General features: G+C 49.5%; 1 protein-coding gene across 2 annotated transcripts in view; it reads right to left on the bottom strand.

The window, feature by feature from the left end:
- Positions 1 to 20,291, bottom strand: part of Ak5 (adenylate kinase 5) — a 201,232-nt gene that overhangs the window by 10,278 nt on the left and 170,663 nt on the right. For both annotated transcript variants that reach the window (XM_052178928.1, XM_052178929.1), the window contains exons 11-12: positions 8,000 to 8,163; positions 5,590 to 5,706 (exon numbers count right to left, since the gene is read on the bottom strand). In XM_052178928.1, the coding sequence (XP_052034888.1) occupies positions 5,590 to 5,706; positions 8,000 to 8,163 (281 nt within the window). The remainder of the gene's footprint in view (positions 1 to 5,589; positions 5,707 to 7,999; positions 8,164 to 20,291) is intronic.

Below are 20,291 nucleotides of genomic sequence, written 5' to 3'. Positions count from 1 at the left end.
ATATGTATTGCATACAAGTGCATGCATGTGTGTGTATGTTGTTCCCTTTGTAAAGTTCTCCCAGACCTACTGGAGCAAAGCTGACAGTTTCCTCCTTTGTGCCATCAGCGTGTCTGTTCCAGCCACCAGGATATACTACTGTGTGCTATATTAATGGATACACATTATATGGCTTGGGGGAGCACAGCAGCCAAGGAGGAGTCAGGCTGTCAGGGCAGAATGCTGGTGTAACTAGATTCGGAACGGGCTTCAGTGATCCCTTGCCGCCCTTTGCCTGAATGCTGGTCTCCCCTGGTGACACTGAGCTCAGCCTCCTGCTCTCCGTCATTCTTGAGCAATGGTGTGTAGAGTGGGACTGGGGCTTCACGCCCTTAGAGGCGAGGTAAGAGCCTCTTATGCTTTTTCCGTTTGTGAAATTCCATCTTGGCTGAGTAATTTTTACATTACTCCTGGCATACAGATAAATAAAATAGCCGTATAATTTAAACATTTGCTAATAATAAATTTATACAGAACTTAATTCTTAAAACATTTGTTATGCATGTGCTTTTACCACAGGAAAACTGCATTTTTTGGTCTGGTGTTGTGTAACACTTACTATAGGGAAAACCAGTGACTTCCTGTGATGTTCAAGCACTCTGACATCGCCAGGTCGTGAGATGGTCTGAGCTAGCCCGTGGGAGAGGCCATATGATTAGCAATGCCAGGCTAGGTCACCCCCCAGCCCTGCTCCAGAGACACAAGCTCAGCTTTAATCAGTATCCGACTACTAGAGCATTGGGGGCCTCGCGGGAGAACCCAGCAGCTGAGTCCATCAAAGGGCGGAACTCTGAGAGAAAAAGTTGAACTGTTCTTTTAAACTGCCTGACTGGAACATGCACCAGCAATCCCTCCCAACATCCTTTAAATTTTATGATGACCCTGAGGAGACCACAGAGGTCACACATGAGGTGGCACAGATGACCCTCCGTGGGTTAAGGGGGCAGTGCGGGCAGTCTGCTTGGCACACAGTAGCGTCTGTGGGGCGTTAGGTATTCTGCTTCCGTCCTGCTTTGGATTCCCATCTCCATATGCAGGGCTCATGGGCCCTGCTTCTGGTCCCAAGTCTTGCGCATAGAAGATTAGGAAATGTCCCCACAAATGGATGATGGTGACCATCTGGGAGTTCAAGCTCTCCAGCTCCCCATGAATGTCCTAAAACATCCCTTTGTCCCTAGTATCACTGTGGAGTAGCAACTGTACCTCCCCATGCCTGGTCAACAGAAACCAACCTCATACTCCTCACCCCGGCCAAAGAAGGCTTTTCAGTTGGCCCTCTGAGGAAAGGGCCTGAGGGCTTGAGAAGGATGGGGGGGCACACCACACAGAGGTACGCGCTCTAGAAAGTGCTGATTAGACACTGATCTACACCCCCTAAGGGATGCATAGGGCATAAGGAGCAGAGTGGGGGGACGTTCCCTGAAGTCTGGCCTCCGGAATGTATGGAGCTGTTCGTGCATGAAAATTAGGCGAGGGTGCAGGAGAAAACAACTCTCCTCGGTCACCAGCAGAGGGCGAGCTTGAGAGACAGTTGGTGGTTCTGTTCGCTCTCTGAGAAACAGTGTCTGCCTGGCCTGCATGGGCCATTTCCAGGCCACACATAGGGAGAGAAAAAGGAAGCTCCAGGGTTCATTTAGTCAGTCATCAACAGAGGTTTGCATCTAAGTTGGGCTGGTCCCTAAAAGACCAATTGGGCCAATGTAAGAGCGGGCAGAGAGGTTGCGTCGACGCCTCTTGGGAAGCTTGGGGGTGACCAGCAGCAGCCAGTTTGGGGCTTGTGAGGCCTGGGTCTCAGGCACAGCCTCTGCATCTTTTCAGCAGGCCTGAGCATCCTTCACAGCCTGACTGTCTGAGAGGCTTCCATGCCAAGTCAGTTCCTCGGGCTCAAACGGCAAGGCTTGGCCCTGCTCGCCTCGACCCGTGAACACAGCTGGCACACAGTAATAACATCTGGGAGTGGCCTGAAGCACTTAATTGGCTCGCTCCTTCCTTCCTTCCTTCCTTCCTTCCTTCTTCCTTCCTTCCTTCCTTCCTTCCTTCCTTCCTTCCTTCCTTCCTTCCTTTCTTTCTTTCTTTCTTTCTTTCTTTCTTCTTTCTGGTTTTTTTTTTTTTTTTTGTTTTTTTTTTTTTTTTTTGGATTTAGTTTTTCTGCGACAGGGTTTCTCTGTAGTCTTGGCTGTCCTAGAACTTACTCTGTAGACCAGGCTGGCCTCTTTGAACTCAGAAATCCGCCTGCCTCTGCCTCCTAGAGTGCTAGGATTACAGGCGTGGGCCACCACCGCCCAGCGGCTTTTTTTTTCTTAAAATTTTAATTGTTTAAAAAAAAACAATTTTTTGAGAAATTTATACTGTGTTTTGATCATATAATAACGTTTAATCCCTAAACATTTAAAAATATTTCATTTTTTGTTTGTGTGTATGCCACATGTGTTCTGGATGCTCTCAGAGGCCAGAAAGGGAGTCAGATATCCCGGAGCTGTAGTTATACGTGGTTGTGCACTGTCTGCCGTAACTGCTGGGAACTGAACTGTGGCCTCTGGAAGAAGCATGAGCTCTCTTAACCCTTGAGCCATCTCTCTAGCCTCCTAAACCTTTTTTCCCCCTCAAGACAAGGTTTCTCTGTGTAGCCCTGGCTGTTCTGGAACTCATGCTGTAGACTAGGCTGGCCTCAAACTCAGAGATCCTTCTGCCTGCCTGCGCCTCCTGAGTGCTGGGATTAAAGGCGTGGGCCACTACACCTGGGCATGCATGCATATATGTGTGTATATATACACACACACACACACACACACACATTTGTATATGTATATATATATCTTGCTATAGCACTATGAAAAAAGCCTATTTCATATATATATATATGTATGTATGTTTGTATGTATATATATATTTGAGGAGATAGGTTTTTTTCATGGTGCTATGTCAAGAGTCTTCCCGTATAGACACTGTCTTTGTTCAATCTAAATGAGGCAGGCATTCACTTTGGAAGCTTCATGTGTGGTTTATGCACACCTGCTCAGTTGGCATTGGGATCCACTGAAGTGACACTACTAGCAGTATGTAAAAGACTGGCTTGATAAAGAAATAGACAGGGGCTGGAGAGATGGCTCAGCAGTTAAGAGCACTGACCGCCCTTCTGGAGGTCCTGAGTTCAAATCCCAGCAACCGCATGGTGGGTGGCTCACAACCATCTGTAATGAGATCGGATGACCTTTTCTGTTGTGTCTGAAAACAGCTACAGTGTACTTACATATAATAAATAAACACATCTTTAAAAAAACAATAAAGAAATAGACATCTCACTTGAAGGCTCCTGGGTCAGAGGTGAAATGGGGAACTGAAACTGTGCAGCCACCAGTGAGATGCTTCCAGCCGGTGAGGACCAATGGGGAGGACTGACCACATCTGAAACCTGGCTCAGCGGTGTCCAGGCGGGAGGGAATTCTGACAGGGAGCACTGAGCCCACACTGCCCAGGTTCTGGGCAGAGGAGGAGAAATGATGGGTGAGGAATGTCGGAGAGGTGTGTGGAAGGTGAGGGAGTGCCTCGTGTATGCGCCCTGCAGCAGACTGTAAGTCTGTCTGCCAGCATGGAAGGACAGACAGACGGGCATCAGTCCTTTTGACACTGTGACATAATGTCACCGTGTTGCTGGGCTACATCTGTAGCCGTCCTGGGAGGTGAGTGGCCAGTAGGCTGTTGCCTGCATCTGCCTGTATCTTCTCTGATCCCCAATGGTGCCTCCCACGATGGGCAGCCATGCTGGGATCTTGCATCAGCTCTAGCTTTCAAAGCTCCAAACGAGGTTTGGATTCTGAAGAACTTCATAATGAAGAACTCCAATTATGGTATTATTGTCGCTGTTTTCCTAGAGAGGGGAGGGGATAAGAGACACCCGTATTTATTTGTATCCTTGACTGCGGGGCACTGGGAAAACGCTACACCTCTCAGCCCACATTCAAGTGAGGACCATTGTACCCTGAACCCTCAGCCGGGGCGTGACCTGGGCTCTTCTGTCCTTAGCAGAGGTGGCTGCGACATCCTCTGTGGGGGTGGGGGTGGGGGTGGGGGTGGGGTGGGAGGCGCTCATCTCTCAGAAGCCATTACAGTCACCTGCTTGTCTTTGCTACTGTGGATGGATCTGTCACAAGGCTTGGCCACACAAACCTGACACCCTTGTCTGCCTTCTCCCAATTAGACCACGAAGTTTTTCTTTGATTCTAATTAAAAAAACATTTTTAAAATTTTGTGTAGCATGTGTATGTGCGAGCCTGTCAGCTTATGTCGTTCTTAACCACAGAGACCAGAGGGGGAGGTGGGTACCTGGTATATGGAGCTACTGGCAGTTGTGGGCACCTTGTGTGTGCTGGGAACCAAAGACAGGTGCTCTGTAAAAGCAGCAAGTGTTTTTTTTTTTTTAAAGATTTATTCATTTATTATATGTAAGTACACTGTAGCTGTCTTCAGACACTCCAGAAGAGGAAGTCAGATCTCATTACAGATGGCTGTGAGCCACCATGTGATTGCTGGGATTTGAACTCAGGACCTTTGGAAGAGTAGTCACTGTTCTTACCGGCTGAGTCACCTCACCAGTCCCAGCAGCAAGTGTTCTTAACCACCGAGCCATCTCTCTAGACCCCTTGGCTCTAGTTAAAGTGTGGGCTCGGCCAGGGAGGAACCCTGGAGGAAGCTTGATGCAGTAGGTCACTCCACTTGTTAAAAACACCAACTGAAAGAATCCAGATGAAAACACTGGAGAATGAAACAGTAGCGTGCACACCTGACTTTCTTGGAGGTTTGGTGTCAGTCTTAGTGTACCAGATCTGCTCACTGCCCCGCTTGCCTGGCCTTGGGGAGGTGCAGGCAGGTGCACATACAGTATGTACCATAGAGCCAGGCCCAAGCAGGTGCCGGCTGCTTAGTTACTGGTTCCTACAAAGTTGGGGATGACACAGGGTTGCGGAGGGTGGCGTCATTCTGGACCCCGCCCCCGCAGCATCTCCCCCACTTCTTCTGTGTATAAGTAACTCTATTCCCTCTCCCAGGCGGGGATCGCCCTTCCCTCTCGGGCAGTGTGGCTCAGGTGGCGTGCCGCCTGCCCCCTACTGGCTCCTTCCTGTAGGCTGGGTCTATTAGCAGAGCCTCTCTTCCTTGTTACAGTGAAGGAAGCAGTCGTGGGTCTTTTGTGGGGCACCCTGCCACCCCAAGACAGACTTCGTTTTCTGCGAGGTCACTGAAATGGGAGGAGAGAAGTCGAGCAGGAGGAGAAAGGAGCGACGCAGAGGGCAACAGGGCAGGGGTGGAGAGAGCCGAAGAGGCACGGGCGGCTCCGCCCCCACACCCAGCCAAGCCCGGCCGACCGCAGCTTCCTCGCTAGACCGCTCATTCCTGCCCTGTTTTTACATTTTTATATTTTTGTATTTTTCGAAAAAAAAAGTTTACATTCCCGCTTTTTGTAACGGCAAGATCTGGACAGCGTTACCGGGCAAGAGAATCCCTAAGCTGCGAGCTGTCCTCGCGCTCTGATGGGCACGGCTAACATCAGCTCACCCTTCGTCCAAACTCTTCCCCTTGCTTCACTTCTCGGGGGTAGCCGTCAATCAGGAAGCCCTTGGTGTAGCCCAGGCTGGCCACCATGGCCTCCTTCAGCAGCTCCAGGACGACACCCTACAGCAGAGAGAGTGGTCAGCATGGGGCATCCCCAAATCACAATAAGTGTGACTCCTCAGACATTCTTCTGTGAGGGAAGGATTGGGCGAGATTAACCAGAGATCTCTTGGGCCAGCCTGTGCCACCCCCTCTCCCCTGCGCTGATGTCTGCAGAGAGGATAGGTCCTTCAGTCAGTACTGGGTCATGGCTCCACTGCTGAGGGCTTTTCCTTCTGGTCTGCCCTTTCTGCTGTTATCTCACTAGGAAGTCTTCAGTTCCGCCCCAGGAGTCGCGCTAGTCTTGTTCCTCGCAGCAGCGACTGAATGACCCGGGCACTGGGTAGAACTACTTCGCTGCCAACGTTCCTCACTGTAAACAGTATGCAAAACTTGACATGTGCTAACTTGAGGAGACTTTTAGATCAGAGAACTATTTTCTAGCAACACGATTTTCCCTTTAAAAAGACTGATTAAACAAGGGTGCAAGATAAGGAAAGAACAGAGCAGTGTGGGGAGGGGCTTGTGGGAGAGGTGGGAGGAGACTTCTTTCCCTGGGGGAGGGGCCTTGGGGTGGTGGGAGGAGACTTCCTTCCCTGGGGGAGGGGCCTTGGGGTGGTGGGAGGAGACTTCCTTCCATAGGGGAGGGGCCTTGGGAGGGGTGGGAGGAGACTTCCTCTAGCTTTTGGCAGGAGCGTGGGGAATGCAAGTCTCAGGTATGGCCGGAACCCTTCCTTAAATAATTGTGAGTTGACTCTCCATCTAATTTACACTCTAATGAGGAAGGCAGACAATGACAAACAAATGAATATACGCTAGCTAAAGATAACAGGCATGCAGAGCAGGACAAAGGGCCAGAGCACACCGGGGATGCTGTTTTCCAGAGGGGAGGGGGCTCCGTTAAGTTGTGACTAGGTAGAGCTCTGTAGGAGGCAAAAAGGCCAACTAGAGATGGGCAACTCCAGAGAGGACTCAGGCTAAAGAGCCGACAGAGAGCCGGAGGAGATGCGGCAACAGCCTGACCCCGAGGCAGCAAGGTGAGGGCCGGAAGGGCACTACAGGATAACAATCTTTATTTTGGGGGATGGAGACAAGGCTCAGTGGCTAGGAGCACTGGCTGTGGAAACGGAAGAACCTGAATTCAAACTCCTAGTATCCACATTACAAAGCCGGCCCGGGTACAGCAGCAGCGTGTGCAGCTACCTACCCACAGCACTGGGAAGCGGAGACAGGTGGCCCGAGAGCACCGTAACCGCCCAGCCTGGGCCAAAAGGGGAGCTGCAGATCAGTGAGAGAACCTATCTCAAAAAATAAGGCGGGAGCAATAGAGGAAGGCACCTAACATTCTCCTTGAAACACACACACACACACGCACACGCACATGCACACGCACGTGAGCCCAATAATGAATCTATAATCAACAGATGTGAATACTTGCTGCTACTTAGCTTTCTTTCTCCATCTTATATACAGCTCATGACTGTGCTGGTTGCTTTTTCTCAACGTGACATAAACCTAGAAGCACGGGAGAAGAGGGGATCTTAACTGAGGAACCACCTCTGTCAGATTGGCCTGTGGCATGTCTCTTGGGGCATTTTCTTGATTGCAAATTGATATGGGAAGGCCTAGCCCAAAGTAGATGGTGCTATTCCTGGGAGGTGTGCAGGGCTATATAAGAAAGCAGGCTTGAGCAAGGCCGGGGAGGAAGCCAGCAGCTTTGGCCTCTGTTTCAGTTCCTGCCTCGAGGCCCTGCTGCGGCTTCCTCAATAATGGACTGCAGTCTATAATCCAGGTGGACTGATTCCACCTGTAAACTGCTTTTGGTCCTGGTGTTTGTCATAGCAACGGAAGAGGGACTAGAACAAGAATCCCCGCCCAGAGGAGGGTCCTGTCCACAGTCAAGATAATCTCCCACAGGCCTGCTCAAGGGACTGGCTCCTAGGTGACTCTGTATGTCTCCACTGTACAGCAGACAATCAGCACAAAACATCACACATGCCCCTGCAGGGAGGCGTCTGTTTCCTGGAGGCTTCTGATTTTAGCTTTCCATACACTAAAGCTTTGAAGATCTTACTCTAAAGTGAGGCTCCTTTTGGAAACACATGAACCAGGCTGACATTTAAGGGGCTGGCCAAGGAACAGCTTGGAAGGTAGATGGTTGTCGACGTAGGCCAGCCAGCCTGCCTCAGGACTGTGACCAAGGAGAGGAATCAAACCTGTCTCTGGATCCTCAGGGTTTCCGTCTCTATGACCCAGCCTGCCACGGCGGACAGTGGCTTGGCTGCCAGGGAAGGCAGGGTGGGCCTCTGCTTACCGAGGGCACCAGGTCTCCACGCTCCATGACGTCACGGATCAGTTTGCTTCTTTCTGACTCTGAGCTCAGTTCCCGGCGCAGAAGCTCACCGGTGGAGAGGTGGGTGAATCCATATTTTTCTGCCAGCTTCTGACCCTGGGTGCCTTTGCCAGAGCCGGGGCCACCTTGGGAAGGAGACACAGCAGAAATGCATCTCAGGTCCACTGTCTCCTTTTGGGGGATGTAATAATGTTTTTTTCTGGTGGATATTCATTGAATAAGATAATGGGTTTCGGGCACTGGAGAGATGGCTCAGTGGTTAAGAGCACTGACTGCTCTTCCAAAGGTCCTGAGTTCAAATCCCAGCAACCACATGGTGGCTCACAACCATCCATAATGAGATCTGATGCCCTCTTCTGGGGTGTCTGAAGACAGCTACGGTGTACTTACATATAACAATAAATAAATCTTTAAGAAAAAAAAAAGATAATGGGTTTCATGGTGATGTTTCATGTGTGTTTATAATGTGCTCTGCTGAGACTCACTTACTGACCACCCCTCACCCCTGCACCACTCACTGCCCCCCTCACCCCTGCATTGCTGAGCAAGGCTCCCCAGTCCGTGGAACCTGCTGCTGTGATAATCTACCCGAGGCCACACTGCTCTCCAGCTCCCGGCCCCGTGCAGCACAATGCAAAAAGTCTAAGAGCAGTGGGGTTTCAGCTGTTCATCCTATATCCCTCCCCCACCTTCCTCTATTAAAAACTGATAAAAATAAAATAAAATGAAATGAAAGCAACCTTGTAAAGTGTCAAAGAAACCCGCAGGGACTTTTTCACATTGAAGGTGACCACAGGAGCCTGCCCACAAATGACAAGGTGGGACTCTGAATTAGTTTGCTGGCTTCAGAGGACACTGTTGGGACAATCAGCTGGCCCCACTGAAAGCTGACGGTGGTCTGCAGGGTCTATGCAGGAGGAGAGGAGAACCCTGGTCCCCTGTGTGCCGGACGGTGCTGAAATTCTCTAGAGAGGAGAGATGCCTGCATCCTGTCGCCTCCTGCCGAATACATCCCCATGCTTCCCTGATCATTATTTGAAAGGTCTATAAAATGTTTGTACTGGTGAGTCTAAACATATTTGGGAACGTTTGTGGATTGCACATACAGGCACACACCATGTAATCCAGCCAGAGGCCCCGCACTTCCATGTCTGCAAACCTTATTCTCACCTCTCCTACCCTCCCCAGGCCACCTGCTCTTTGTTATAAGTGGAATAAATCAGGCACAGAACGAAATCAGCCACCCAGACTCTCATGTGATCAGTACTGGCCGGAGCTCGGCAGGGACACCCCAGTTCCCTCTGGAGGACTGTGAAACATCTGCTCGTCCTGGCTCTCACCTTCGAATGCAGGACCTTCCCTACTCTCTTCATTCCCCAGATTTTAGGGAAAACAAAAACACCCTTTATTTTATTTATCTGGTGTGTGTGTTTGTGTGTGTGTGTGTGTGTGTGTGTGTGTATGTGTGTTGGGTGTCTGTGTGTGGAGTGTGTGTCTGTGTGTGGAGTGTGTGTATGTGTGTGTATGTGTATTTGGTGTGTATATTTGTGTGTGTATATGTATATGTGTGTGTGGTGTGTGTATATGTGTGGGGTGTGTGTATATGTGTGTGTGGGGGTATGTGTGTGGTATGTGTATGTGTGTATATGGTGTGTGTATGTGTGTGTGGGTGTGTATGTGTGTGATGTGTATGTGTATGTGTGGGTGGTGTGTGGTGTGTGTATATGTATGTGTGTGTATGTGTGTGTAGGTGTGTATGTGTGTGATGTGTATGTGTGTGTATATGTGGTGTATATATGTATGTGTGGTATGTATATGTGTGTGTGTGGTGTGTTGGGTGTGTGTGTGGTGTGCATATGTGTTTTTATGTGTGTGTGTGTGTATGTGTGTGATGTGTATGTGTGGGTGGTGTGTGTATATGTATGTGTGTGTATGTGTGTGTAGGTGTGTATGTGTGTGTAGGTGTGTATGTGTGTGATGTGTATGTGTGTGTATATGTGGTGTATATATATGTGTGTGTGTGGTATGTATATGTGTGCGTGTGTGGTGTGTTGGGTGTGTGTGTGGTATGTATATGTGTTTTTATGTGTATGTGTGTGGTGTGTGTCTGTGTATGTGTGTGGTGTGTATATGTGTGTGTTTATGTGTATGTGTGGGGGGTGTATGTGTGTGGTGTGTGTATGTGTGTGTGGGTGTATGTGTATGGTATGTATATGTGTGTTTTTATGTGTATGTTTATATATATGTGTGTGGTGTGTGAAGACAGTACACAGCACTCATGTGTGTGGTGTGTGTGTGTGTGTGTGGTGTGTGAAGACATAGTACACAGCACTCATGTGTGTGGTGTGTGAAGACATAGTACACAGCACTCATGTGTGTGGTTTGTGCGTGTGTGGTATGTGAAGACAGTACACAGCACCCATAGTTGGTGCTGGATCATGCCTCTTAGTCACAGCTTCCTGAAAAAGGAATATTTGAAATAAAAACACAAAGCACAATTGAGACTCTAGCCTGCATCTGAGCTCTCTTGTAGTGGGACCTGGCTATTGACCGAGGTCCGTCCCGACCACTGTAGCAAAAGAGTCCCAGGCTTCTTGCTGTAGCAGACAGGTTGTGGCGGGAAAGATACACGCATCCCATCTGCACCACTGCTTGAAGCCAGATGGGGAGGTTCGACACCCCCACAGTATTGCACGCATGGGAGAATTAGAGGAATGCAGCCATTGCAGAGGCTGACAGGAACAGGGCAGACCAGCAAGAGAACAGCCCTTTCCACCGAGGCCAATAGGAAGGGAGAGCATGGGGACCAGGGACAGCCACTCAGAGGAAGGAGTGCTTCCAGGTAAATGACTGGGAGGACTCACAGCTGAGCTCTGGGAGGCTATGGACTCCCACGCCTTGTGTTTACCTGGAAACTCTTTTTCCAGGGGTAGCTGGTGACTGATCACGAGGAAAAGATATTTTCTGAGTTGGCTTCCAAGGCAAAGATGCTGTGTTCTAAGTATTTCCTCCCTTCAGCCTCCTACTAATATGACTATTATAGGTTTGCCCCTCTGAAGCGTTATTTAATAAATCTTGAGACAGAGGCAATTAAAACGCCATCTCAACAACAGCTGTGTGGAATGGAGCGGCGGCGCCGCCCCGGTTAGAAGCTTTCTGCGGGAGCAAGAGCTGCAGGTTCTTAGCATTTTTGGCTCACATGGCGCAGGCAGCGTGGAACTTTAGGTAACTTGTGCAATGCCGTGCGTGATTCTTCCCCTGACTGCAAAGTGGGGATCAACATGATTTCCTTACTGTGAAAAGGACACAGAACCCGCAAGTGGCTGCACAGCTTTTCTGATATGCCGCCAAGGTCTAACTTAGCGTGGTGGTGGTGGGGGCTTGGTGTCCCTCTAGGATAATTTGAGACAGGGGACAAAATTCTTTCGTACGAACCCCGTCTCAGACTGAAGGCTCTGTGTTCTCCAGTAGCTAAGTGCCTGAAGAAGACAACGGGCTGACACTTGGCTGCCGCCTCACCGAGGTCTCATGTGCCTTTACCGTAGGCGCAGACCTCCCAGCTGTCCTGGACACAGCCCCTCATGGTATGACTCAGAGTTTAGATGAGATTCCACTTTGAAGGGGTCTGTCAAAGTCTTCATGGCAAAACATGGAGGAATCCTTGTTTTCAGCATTAAATGGAATTTTAAGAGACTGGCCCCTTGAATTTTCCATGTGAACCTGGAGTTGCACCACTGGAACAGGGTCACAGGGTCAGTACGCGGAGCCTGACTTTCCCAGCCTGTCGAACTGAGAGGCCTAGCTGAGTGAGGGGTGTTTGTCCAGACCTGATGTTCTTCAGTCCAGGCCTGTACCTGTTTTCATAGCCTCGCCTTAAATGCAGTTCCTGGGTTCTCAGCCTGGGCCCTTCAGGATGAGGACCTGTGTCCCAAGCAATTATTGCAGCTGCCTGGCCTTGGGAAAAACGGGAGGAGACAGTAACGCTGGCCGGTGTAGAACGTTCTGGTCCAGCCCTGGAAAGTGTGGGCAGATGACGTCAGACAGTCCTAAATACCAGTGAGTTCGAGCCCTTCTGTTTGGATGACTCCTAGTTCTGAGTGCTCCCATAGAGATGGTGCTGAGTGCTCCCACAGTAATGGTGTTGAGTGCTCCCACAGAGATGGCTCTAAGTGCTTCCATAGAGATGGTGTTGAGTGCTCCCACAGTGATGGTACTGACTGCTCCCACAGTGATGATGCTGAGTGCTCCCACAGTGATGGTTCTGAGTGCTCCCACAGAGATAGTTCTGAGTGCTCCCACAGAGATGGTGCTGAGTGCTCCCATAAAGATGGTTCTGAGTGTTTCTACAGAGATGGTGCTGAGTGCTCCCACAGTGATGGTGCTGAGTGCTCCCACAGTGATGGTGCTGAGTGCTCCCACAGAGATGGTGCTGAGTGCTCCCACAGTGATGGTGCTGAGTGCTCCCACAGTGATGGTACTGACTCTCCCCACAGTGATGGTACTGACTGCTCCCACAGAGATGGTGCTGAGTGCTCCCACAGTGATGGTGCTAAGTGCTCCCACAGAGATGGTGCTGAGTGCTCCCACAGTGATGGTGCTGCGTGTTCCCATAGTGATGGTGCTGAGTGCTCCCACAGTGATGGTGCTGAGTGCTCCCATAGTGATGGTGCTGAGTGCTCCCACAGAGATGCTGCTTAACTGGCACACTCTGTCGTTTCTGTTCTCAGCACCTGATGCTTTACCACCTCACGGGTCACTGAAGTAGAGTTGCGGTTATTTAAAGAGCCAAATCGGGTATTGTGAGCTCACAGACAGTATTATAAACCCGTTTCCATGAACCATGGTAACTTTTTTCTCCACTAAGTGGAAGTAATAGAAGGTGTTTACCCACAGCCACTAAGACGTTCATCTCTTACAAGGAATTTCAAATTCATGCTTTTATATCTTTACAGTTATGTATGTAGCTGACATGAGTGGGCTGTTTTAGATTTTGAGCATGAAGATATCATGTAGTCCAGGCTAGCCTTGAACTTGAGGTAGCCAAGGATGATTTCTGGCCCTCCTTCCTCCACTTCCCAAGTGAGGTGATTACAGGCATTCAGCACACATCCGCTTTACTTAGCACATGGACTGAGCACAGGGTTCAGTGCCCCCTGGGTAAGCACTCTACCCAGCCCAGTGTCCTTTGTTGACGTTTTATTGTATACTGTTCACTCTTGGGAGGTAACTTAGGGTTTGGCCTGGGGCCTGCTCACACAGCTCTTCCCTTGGGGACATGGTGAGGGACACGGTGGGGGACACGGTGGGGGACTCTATGGGGGACACGGTGGGGGACACGGTGGGGGACATGGTGAGGGACATGGTGGGGGACTCTATGGGGGACACGGTGGGGGACACGGTGGGGGACACGGTGGGGGACTCTATGGGGGATATGGTGGGGGACACAGTGGGGGACACGGTGGGGGACACGGTGGGGGACACGGTGGGTTGGCTTTCACTGTGACACTAAGCCTGGCACTAACAGTCTTGGAGCAGAGTCTTCCTGCCAGAGAAATATCAGATTTAAGGCAGGGTGGCAGGAGACCTGCAGTTTCAGCCGCGTGCCAGGCTCTGATGAAGGCCTATAAGCACCATCCAGAGGCAAGGAGTTAGTAATTTATAGCCATCCCAACACAGACGACACATTAAGAAACAGTCTAAGGGTGCCTTGTGGAGAACGCAGCCCTGCAAGTCTGGATCCCGAGCCTGGGACGGGCCGTTACTGTTCCTGAGCTTTGGTTCCCACCTGGGGAGACATAATCCATCTTCTGTCTCACTCAGTCTGTGACCTTTCCCTCCACAGTTCCTGTACTCGACCAGCTGCCAAGCTCCATGTCTACTTTTGAGAAAGACTTTGAGATCTGTCTGTGGTCTGTAATTGCACTGTAAGTGTTCTTCATCTTTTCTCTCAGAAAAACGGCCATGCTTGGCACCCGCCATTTCCAACAAACACCCGTTCCTTAGCTCTGTCCTCAGTTCTAACACTGAACACATGGAGGTCTGAATCAAACCCAGTTCAAAGTCAGAAATGAATGTAGGCACCCCATGCCTTAGATGTCTGACCACGTCTGGCATGCCAGCTCTGTCAGCACATATGAACTTCTATATGTGTACTTGAAGCTGCAATTACATACGTTGGATCTACAGAACTTGCACTTCTCCAGCGCAAAGTGGGGGAAAATGTCTGCTGGGCTCTGACTGCTTTGAGCAAAGTGGCCCAGGCTTGTGTTCCTACATCAGCAGGGAAATTAATCTCCCCATGACCCAGCTTCAGCACGCACACATCTGGTTGAACCTAAGCGTTCACCACTCAACTCAAACCATCTCTCTAATAGTGACTCGCCACCTCCTAAGTCTTCAGTTCCTTTCTCTCGTTATGACCCCACTAAGTTGATCTGATTCCTTGAAGCGACACCTCCCAGCCAGCCCGACATCAGGCCCTAACTGGTAATGGATTCTTTGCCTTCTTTGAAACTGTGGTGCCTCCCATGACAAGCACTTCCCGGTCTTTATAACCAGTCGATTATTAACTTTCTCTGCAATCACTCTGAGTTGCTAAGTCTTCCTTGAGAGAGTGAGAAAACAGAGCCCACTGAGCCCCGAGGCATAACTTCATCACGGCTGTGACATCTCCTGGCAACTATATTCCTCTTCTGATGATATGAGATATTCCTGGTTGGATTTGAATCTTTCCCCAAAGTTCTCAGTGATCGTGAGAGGGGAGGCAGAGACTCGCTGGCAGCTTAAGGACCAGTTATCTTAGCCTACTTGGGAAACAGTTCCAGGCAATGAGAGACTCTGTCTCAAGCAAAAGGTAGAAGCTACCTGAGGACCAACATCTAAGATTTTGACCTACACACACACACACACACACACACACACAATGCCTAAACGTGTCCACACATGAACATACACACAGACATATACATAGTCATCTTAGCTCTAACAGTGTATGCTTTTACAGTGACTAGACACATCTTTAAACTGTAGTACCATTTTCCACATCTTTAAAGGTGAATCGCCTCTGCAACCATACCTTTGGCAGTACTAAGTATCTTTTGCAAATCAGCCTATCCTATTTCTATGTAATTTCTTCACTCTATTTTTTTCTTTCTTTCTCAAAATCCATCCATTCTTACCCTTGAAATCCTTCTCCTTAAATGAAAATGATCTAAACCTTGAGTTCACGTTTTTGTGACTGAAAGGTTCCTTTCAGAGAAAAGCTATCTTGCTTTTTCACCGTGAGCCTGAGCCGTCCGGGGCGCACAGGTCGCTTGTGACCTCCTTCAGCATGGCTGCTTTGCTAACCTGAGCTTCAAAGCGCCCCTTGCTATTGCTGGGAGCTGATACTCTGTGGCCTCAAGTGACTAAGAAAATATATATTTACACTAGCCAACATTTCTACAGGGTCTGAAAGCCTTTGACAGGTATTTTGGTGAGACATATCAGTAGCCAGGCCAGCTGTGGGTCATATAAGACTTTAGATGGGGCTGGGACCCAGAGGGCAACAGGCGTGCCCCCTTATTATTATGGCCTGGAATCTAGGAGGTACCTGGCAACTGTTGGCCCAATGACTGGGTGAAGAGTGTCCCATGAGGTAGCCCTGTACAGGACACGAGAGTCAGTGGGACCCCAGTTCTAGGCCTTGCTTTGGACCTGCTAAGTGGTTGGAAGAACATTGATTTGTCTCCTTTCTGGGGCTACAAAGTTCCTCCACCCTTGTTCTCATGAACAGTTGTTGATGTGACCACACAAGCTAAGGAAATCAGACAGTTCTGACCTCCATGACATGCTAAGAGGCCCTTTGCCTCTGGGGCCTGGTTCCTTGACTTTGGGTTGTATTCCACCATGGTATCCCAGCCTTCCTTCCACAGTGTTCCTGTCCATGGAAGGATGCTAATCCTGACCTGTTAAAATTAGGGCTGGAGTATTCTCTAAAGGCTCATGCATGTGATGACCTGAGTCCTCTGCTTGGTGCCATGGAAATAGGGAGTTTAAGAGGCGGGACCTAGCAGGGACCGGAGGTCTTTGGGGATGTGCCCCAATGGTGACTGGGATGCTGGCTCACTCATTTTCTGTTTCATGACTTGGTCATGGGGTGAGAAGTTCTGTTTGGTCAGGTGATCTCATCTCAGCCTGCCAGGTGGGCACTGCACTACCGATTCACAGCCTTGACCTATTTCCAGAGCTCTGTTCAGCCAGTATTTGACTGTCCCGGTCTTATCTTTACTATGGAACTGGCACAGTCTTGGTTGGTAGGGGATCTATCAGCAGTAGCGAACGAAGAAACTTAGGATTGGGGACAGAAAAAAAATTCCCAGACCAGGAGAAATATCTATGGATGTCTGCAGCGGACATCTCCTAAAGACTCGGATGTTTAGAAGATTCCCCAGGAAAAGGGGGCAGGAATTCGCAATGTATCTTGAAATGTATAAGAAAAAATTGGGGATCTGAGAGACAGAGCTGTGAAAAAAACAAGACCTAGCAAAATGCTAACCGTAGAATTTAGTTGACAGATACACAGTGCTCACTATAAAAAATGCTTCTAGCTTCATTGGAAGTTTGACATTTCTCATTATTAAAAACGAAAGAAGAATCTTCCAAAGATTCCCCAGGTGACTGTGGGGCTGGGCCTGCCTGAGAGCTCTGGCGGACCTGAGCAAGAAGAGGCGGTTTGCCACGGAGCCCAGAGGCCGCCCAGGGGCTAGCTCATCTTTCTTTTCATATTTACAGTATAATAATGCTGAGATAACGGCCCCACGGTGAACAAGTAACTGTTATGGCAGCTAATAAAGTCCTCATCCCCTTACCAAAGGCTGGGCGGTTCCTCTCACGGCAGACGGGAGGGGCTGTAGTGTTCTCTGCCACGTTGGTGGGAAGGAAGCTAGACTGGGTTCAGAGACACAACGTGCCGAGAGTCCCTGCAGGCCACCCTGAAGAAAGCCCATCTCACCACGCTTTGTGGCGTGCCGTGTTATCTAATACATGCCTGCTCAGCCTTAGAAACAGAAGCTCTCTGCCACTCTGCACTAGAGAACACCATGTCAAGAGGCTCCACTGCCCTGGCCCCCTCAGACCCCCACCTGCATGGCCCTCTGGCCCTCCTTCTGGAGCGAGGCGGACTTGGAGTTCAGGCGCACATCACATAGTCCTCTGTCGGCCAGCGTGCCTATGGGAAGCCAGGTTTTCACCACAGCCCCACAGGGTTGCTCTTGGAAACACATCCAAGAAAGGATGCTTGTCATGACAGCAAACATGAGTCACCATTTAAAAGTCATGTTTAATGAAGGGCTTCATAGTTTCACATGGTAAACTGCCGAATGTCAGCTAGCAGAGACTTTTAAAACCCTGCTTACTCTCTGCCCTGACAAATCTGAGATTGTGCAATTCAAACCAATCACAGCCATAGGCAAAGTCGTGACACATCTCATTAAAACAGAACACTGAAGGCAGACATACATGCATGGACACACATGAACATACATGAACACACACAACAAACAGACAGAACCCCAGAAATGGAGGCACTCACTTCTCTGTGGCAACCCAGTTTCATTGGACAGGGGAGTCACAGTATGGTGTCAGGTGTGATGGCACACACCTACAATCCACCATCCAGGAAGCTGTGTCAGGAGGATTGCTTTAGGTCTGACTGAGGCCAGCCTGGGCTATGAAACCTTGCCTCACAAGCCAAAGCAGCAGCAGCAGCAGCAGCAGCAGCAGCAGCAGCAGCAGAGAGATTAATTTTAGGAATTGGCTACGTGACCTTGCAGGCCAAGAAGTCCCATAGTGGCCATCTCAAATCAGAGAGTGAGGGAACTGGTGGCCTTCAAGCTGGGCCCAAGTGACCCAGTGTCTTCTCAGGTTTCTGGAAATTTGATACTCTAGGTCCATGGCGGAAGTTCTAGAGTCTGAAGGTTGAAGAACCTGGAGCTGTGATGTCCAAGGACAGGAGAAATGGATTCCAACTTCCAGAGTGACAAAGAACCCCATTTTCTTTTTCTGTGTGTTCCCCTTCCCCTCCCCCCAGGCAGACAGACTGAATAGTGCGCATCTATATTGGTGTGAGTCAGTCTTCCTTATTTGGTCCATGGATTCAAAGGGCAGTCTCACTTGGAAAAACCCTCAAGGTACACCCAGAATTCACACCTTACCCAGTGTCTGGGTGGCCCATAACCCAGGCAAAACAAGTTACCCATTGCTTGGCTCATGAGCTGCCCGCTTTTCGTCGAGGCAGAAGCCAAAGTCTAGCTTCGGATTCCACAGCTCCATGTGGCTGTTCTGGTGCTCTTGGTTCAGTTTGTTTGCTTCTGTCTTCTAGTTAGGGCTGCTTCTCCACCTTGAAGGTTTTGTTTGTTTCTCCCTGCTGTCCTGATCCAAAGCTGGTCCTCTGATACACTCTTCTGCCTCCTCTGACAAGTGTCCTATGCCCCTTGGTCCAGAGAGACTTTCAGAGTACGCCAGACCTCCAGGAGCCAGAGCAGCAGAGCCCCTCTGCAGTCACCACTGTCCTCTGATGCCCTCCTTTATGAAGACCAGTGCCAGCAAACAAGGACCCTCCCCTCTCCACTCCCGTGTCACTGCGGCTGCTGGTCCTCAGCGTGCCTCGCAGAGCCTGGGGATCTCCTACTTGTACTGTACTCCTAGGAGATGATTTACTTCCATGGACGGCAGGGGCAGTGATTAAAACTACTGAAGCAGCATCAGAACCCAGCAGGAGCAGCCATGTGCGCTCCGTTATTATTTTTACATGTATTTATTTGATGTGTACACTTGCCACAACACGCATGTGGAGGTCAGAGGGCAACAGGGAGAGTCAGGTCTCTCTTCTACCGTGCAGGCTCCAGGATCAGACAAAAGTCCTCAAGCTTGGTGGTGAGTGATCACCTTGCCAACGAGCCCTCTCACTGGCTCGTGCATCCTCCCCACAGTGCGCCTGCATCAGCACCACTTAAGGACACTTCAGTGAGGCAGAAGAAAATTTAATAAAAAAAAAAAAGACCCATAAGTACACACTATTTTAGTTCTTTTGAGATGGAATCTCATTATATAACCCTGGCTGGCCTGAGATTTGATAAAGACTAGAAGTGACCTCAAACTTACAGAGAACCTCCGGCCTCCCATCCTGAGTGCTGATGAAGTGCTACATCACCTTGCCTGGCTCGTTTTAATAGTTTGTGCGTAAACCGCTTGGGCACGAGGAGGAATAACTGCTTCCTGGAGGAGGAACCATGCATGCCTGCACTGGTAACTAGCTTGCTTTGTTTCTTTGTTTCTTTCTTTCTAATTGAATGCAGTTCCTACTACCTCCCTGCTGAGCACTAGCTGGGTCCAGCCCCTCCTTGGCTCCCAAGATCCAGTAAGAGGAGGCCCACTACGACACTACACTACGCCTGTAGATCTGTTTTTACTTTCTGAGGAACCGACTATGAGTTGCCAGGCTCCAATATCTGGCAGGTATTTTTTTTTTCCTGAAAGTAAATAAAGCCTGTCACTTCAGGAGAAACAACTGGTAGTGTTTGTTGACAATGTGAGACGATTTTAAGTCCCCCGTCCAAGATGCCCTATTTTCTCATACACTGTTTATCTTTCTGTCTTGCCGGGAATTGAAGGCTGCCAGTGTGCTCTGTCCTTTGTCTGGGCACAAGCACGCCATAAGACAACACTGAAGAGCTTTCTCTAGTGCCTGGTCTGGGTCAAGGGCTTAGCTAAAGCTGGTTTCTATCGAGTGAGGTTGAATAAAAGGATTGTAACGTATTATAACAGATTTAACCAAATACGCCAGCCGATGGAACCGACATATTCATACTGATCTCTGAGTGCATTCTTCTGAAAGGTAATTATTCAGTTCTTTTATAACAGGAAACAATGAAAGACAATGGGGCGCTAATGCAATCATGATAATCATTTAATATTGAATTTTAGGGAAGCCTCTCACTTCTCCAATAAACTAACCAGGACCACGTGTAGTGGCTAAAATGCTTGTAACGTCACGAGATTTTATGGGGATGTCTCTAAAGCTCATGGCTTGTGTTGGCTGGTCTTCGAATCATGGTGACAGTGTGCCTGTGACTGTGGCTCAGGATTCCTGAGAGTTCGCCCCATCCTGGCTCTGAGGGCAGGACAGAGCTGACTGGCACCGCATCATAGCCACAAAGAAGCAGAGGAAAGAAGGAACAGGTACAGGAAGTGGCCAGACACGAACGTCCCCAGA

This window comes from Apodemus sylvaticus, chromosome 4, assembly GCF_947179515.1.
Source record: "Apodemus sylvaticus chromosome 4, mApoSyl1.1, whole genome shotgun sequence".
Classification (NCBI taxonomy): Eukaryota; Metazoa; Chordata; class Mammalia; order Rodentia; family Muridae; genus Apodemus; species Apodemus sylvaticus.
The sequence above is the reverse complement of the archived record's forward strand: the minus strand, read 5'-3'. Positions and strand labels throughout refer to the sequence as shown.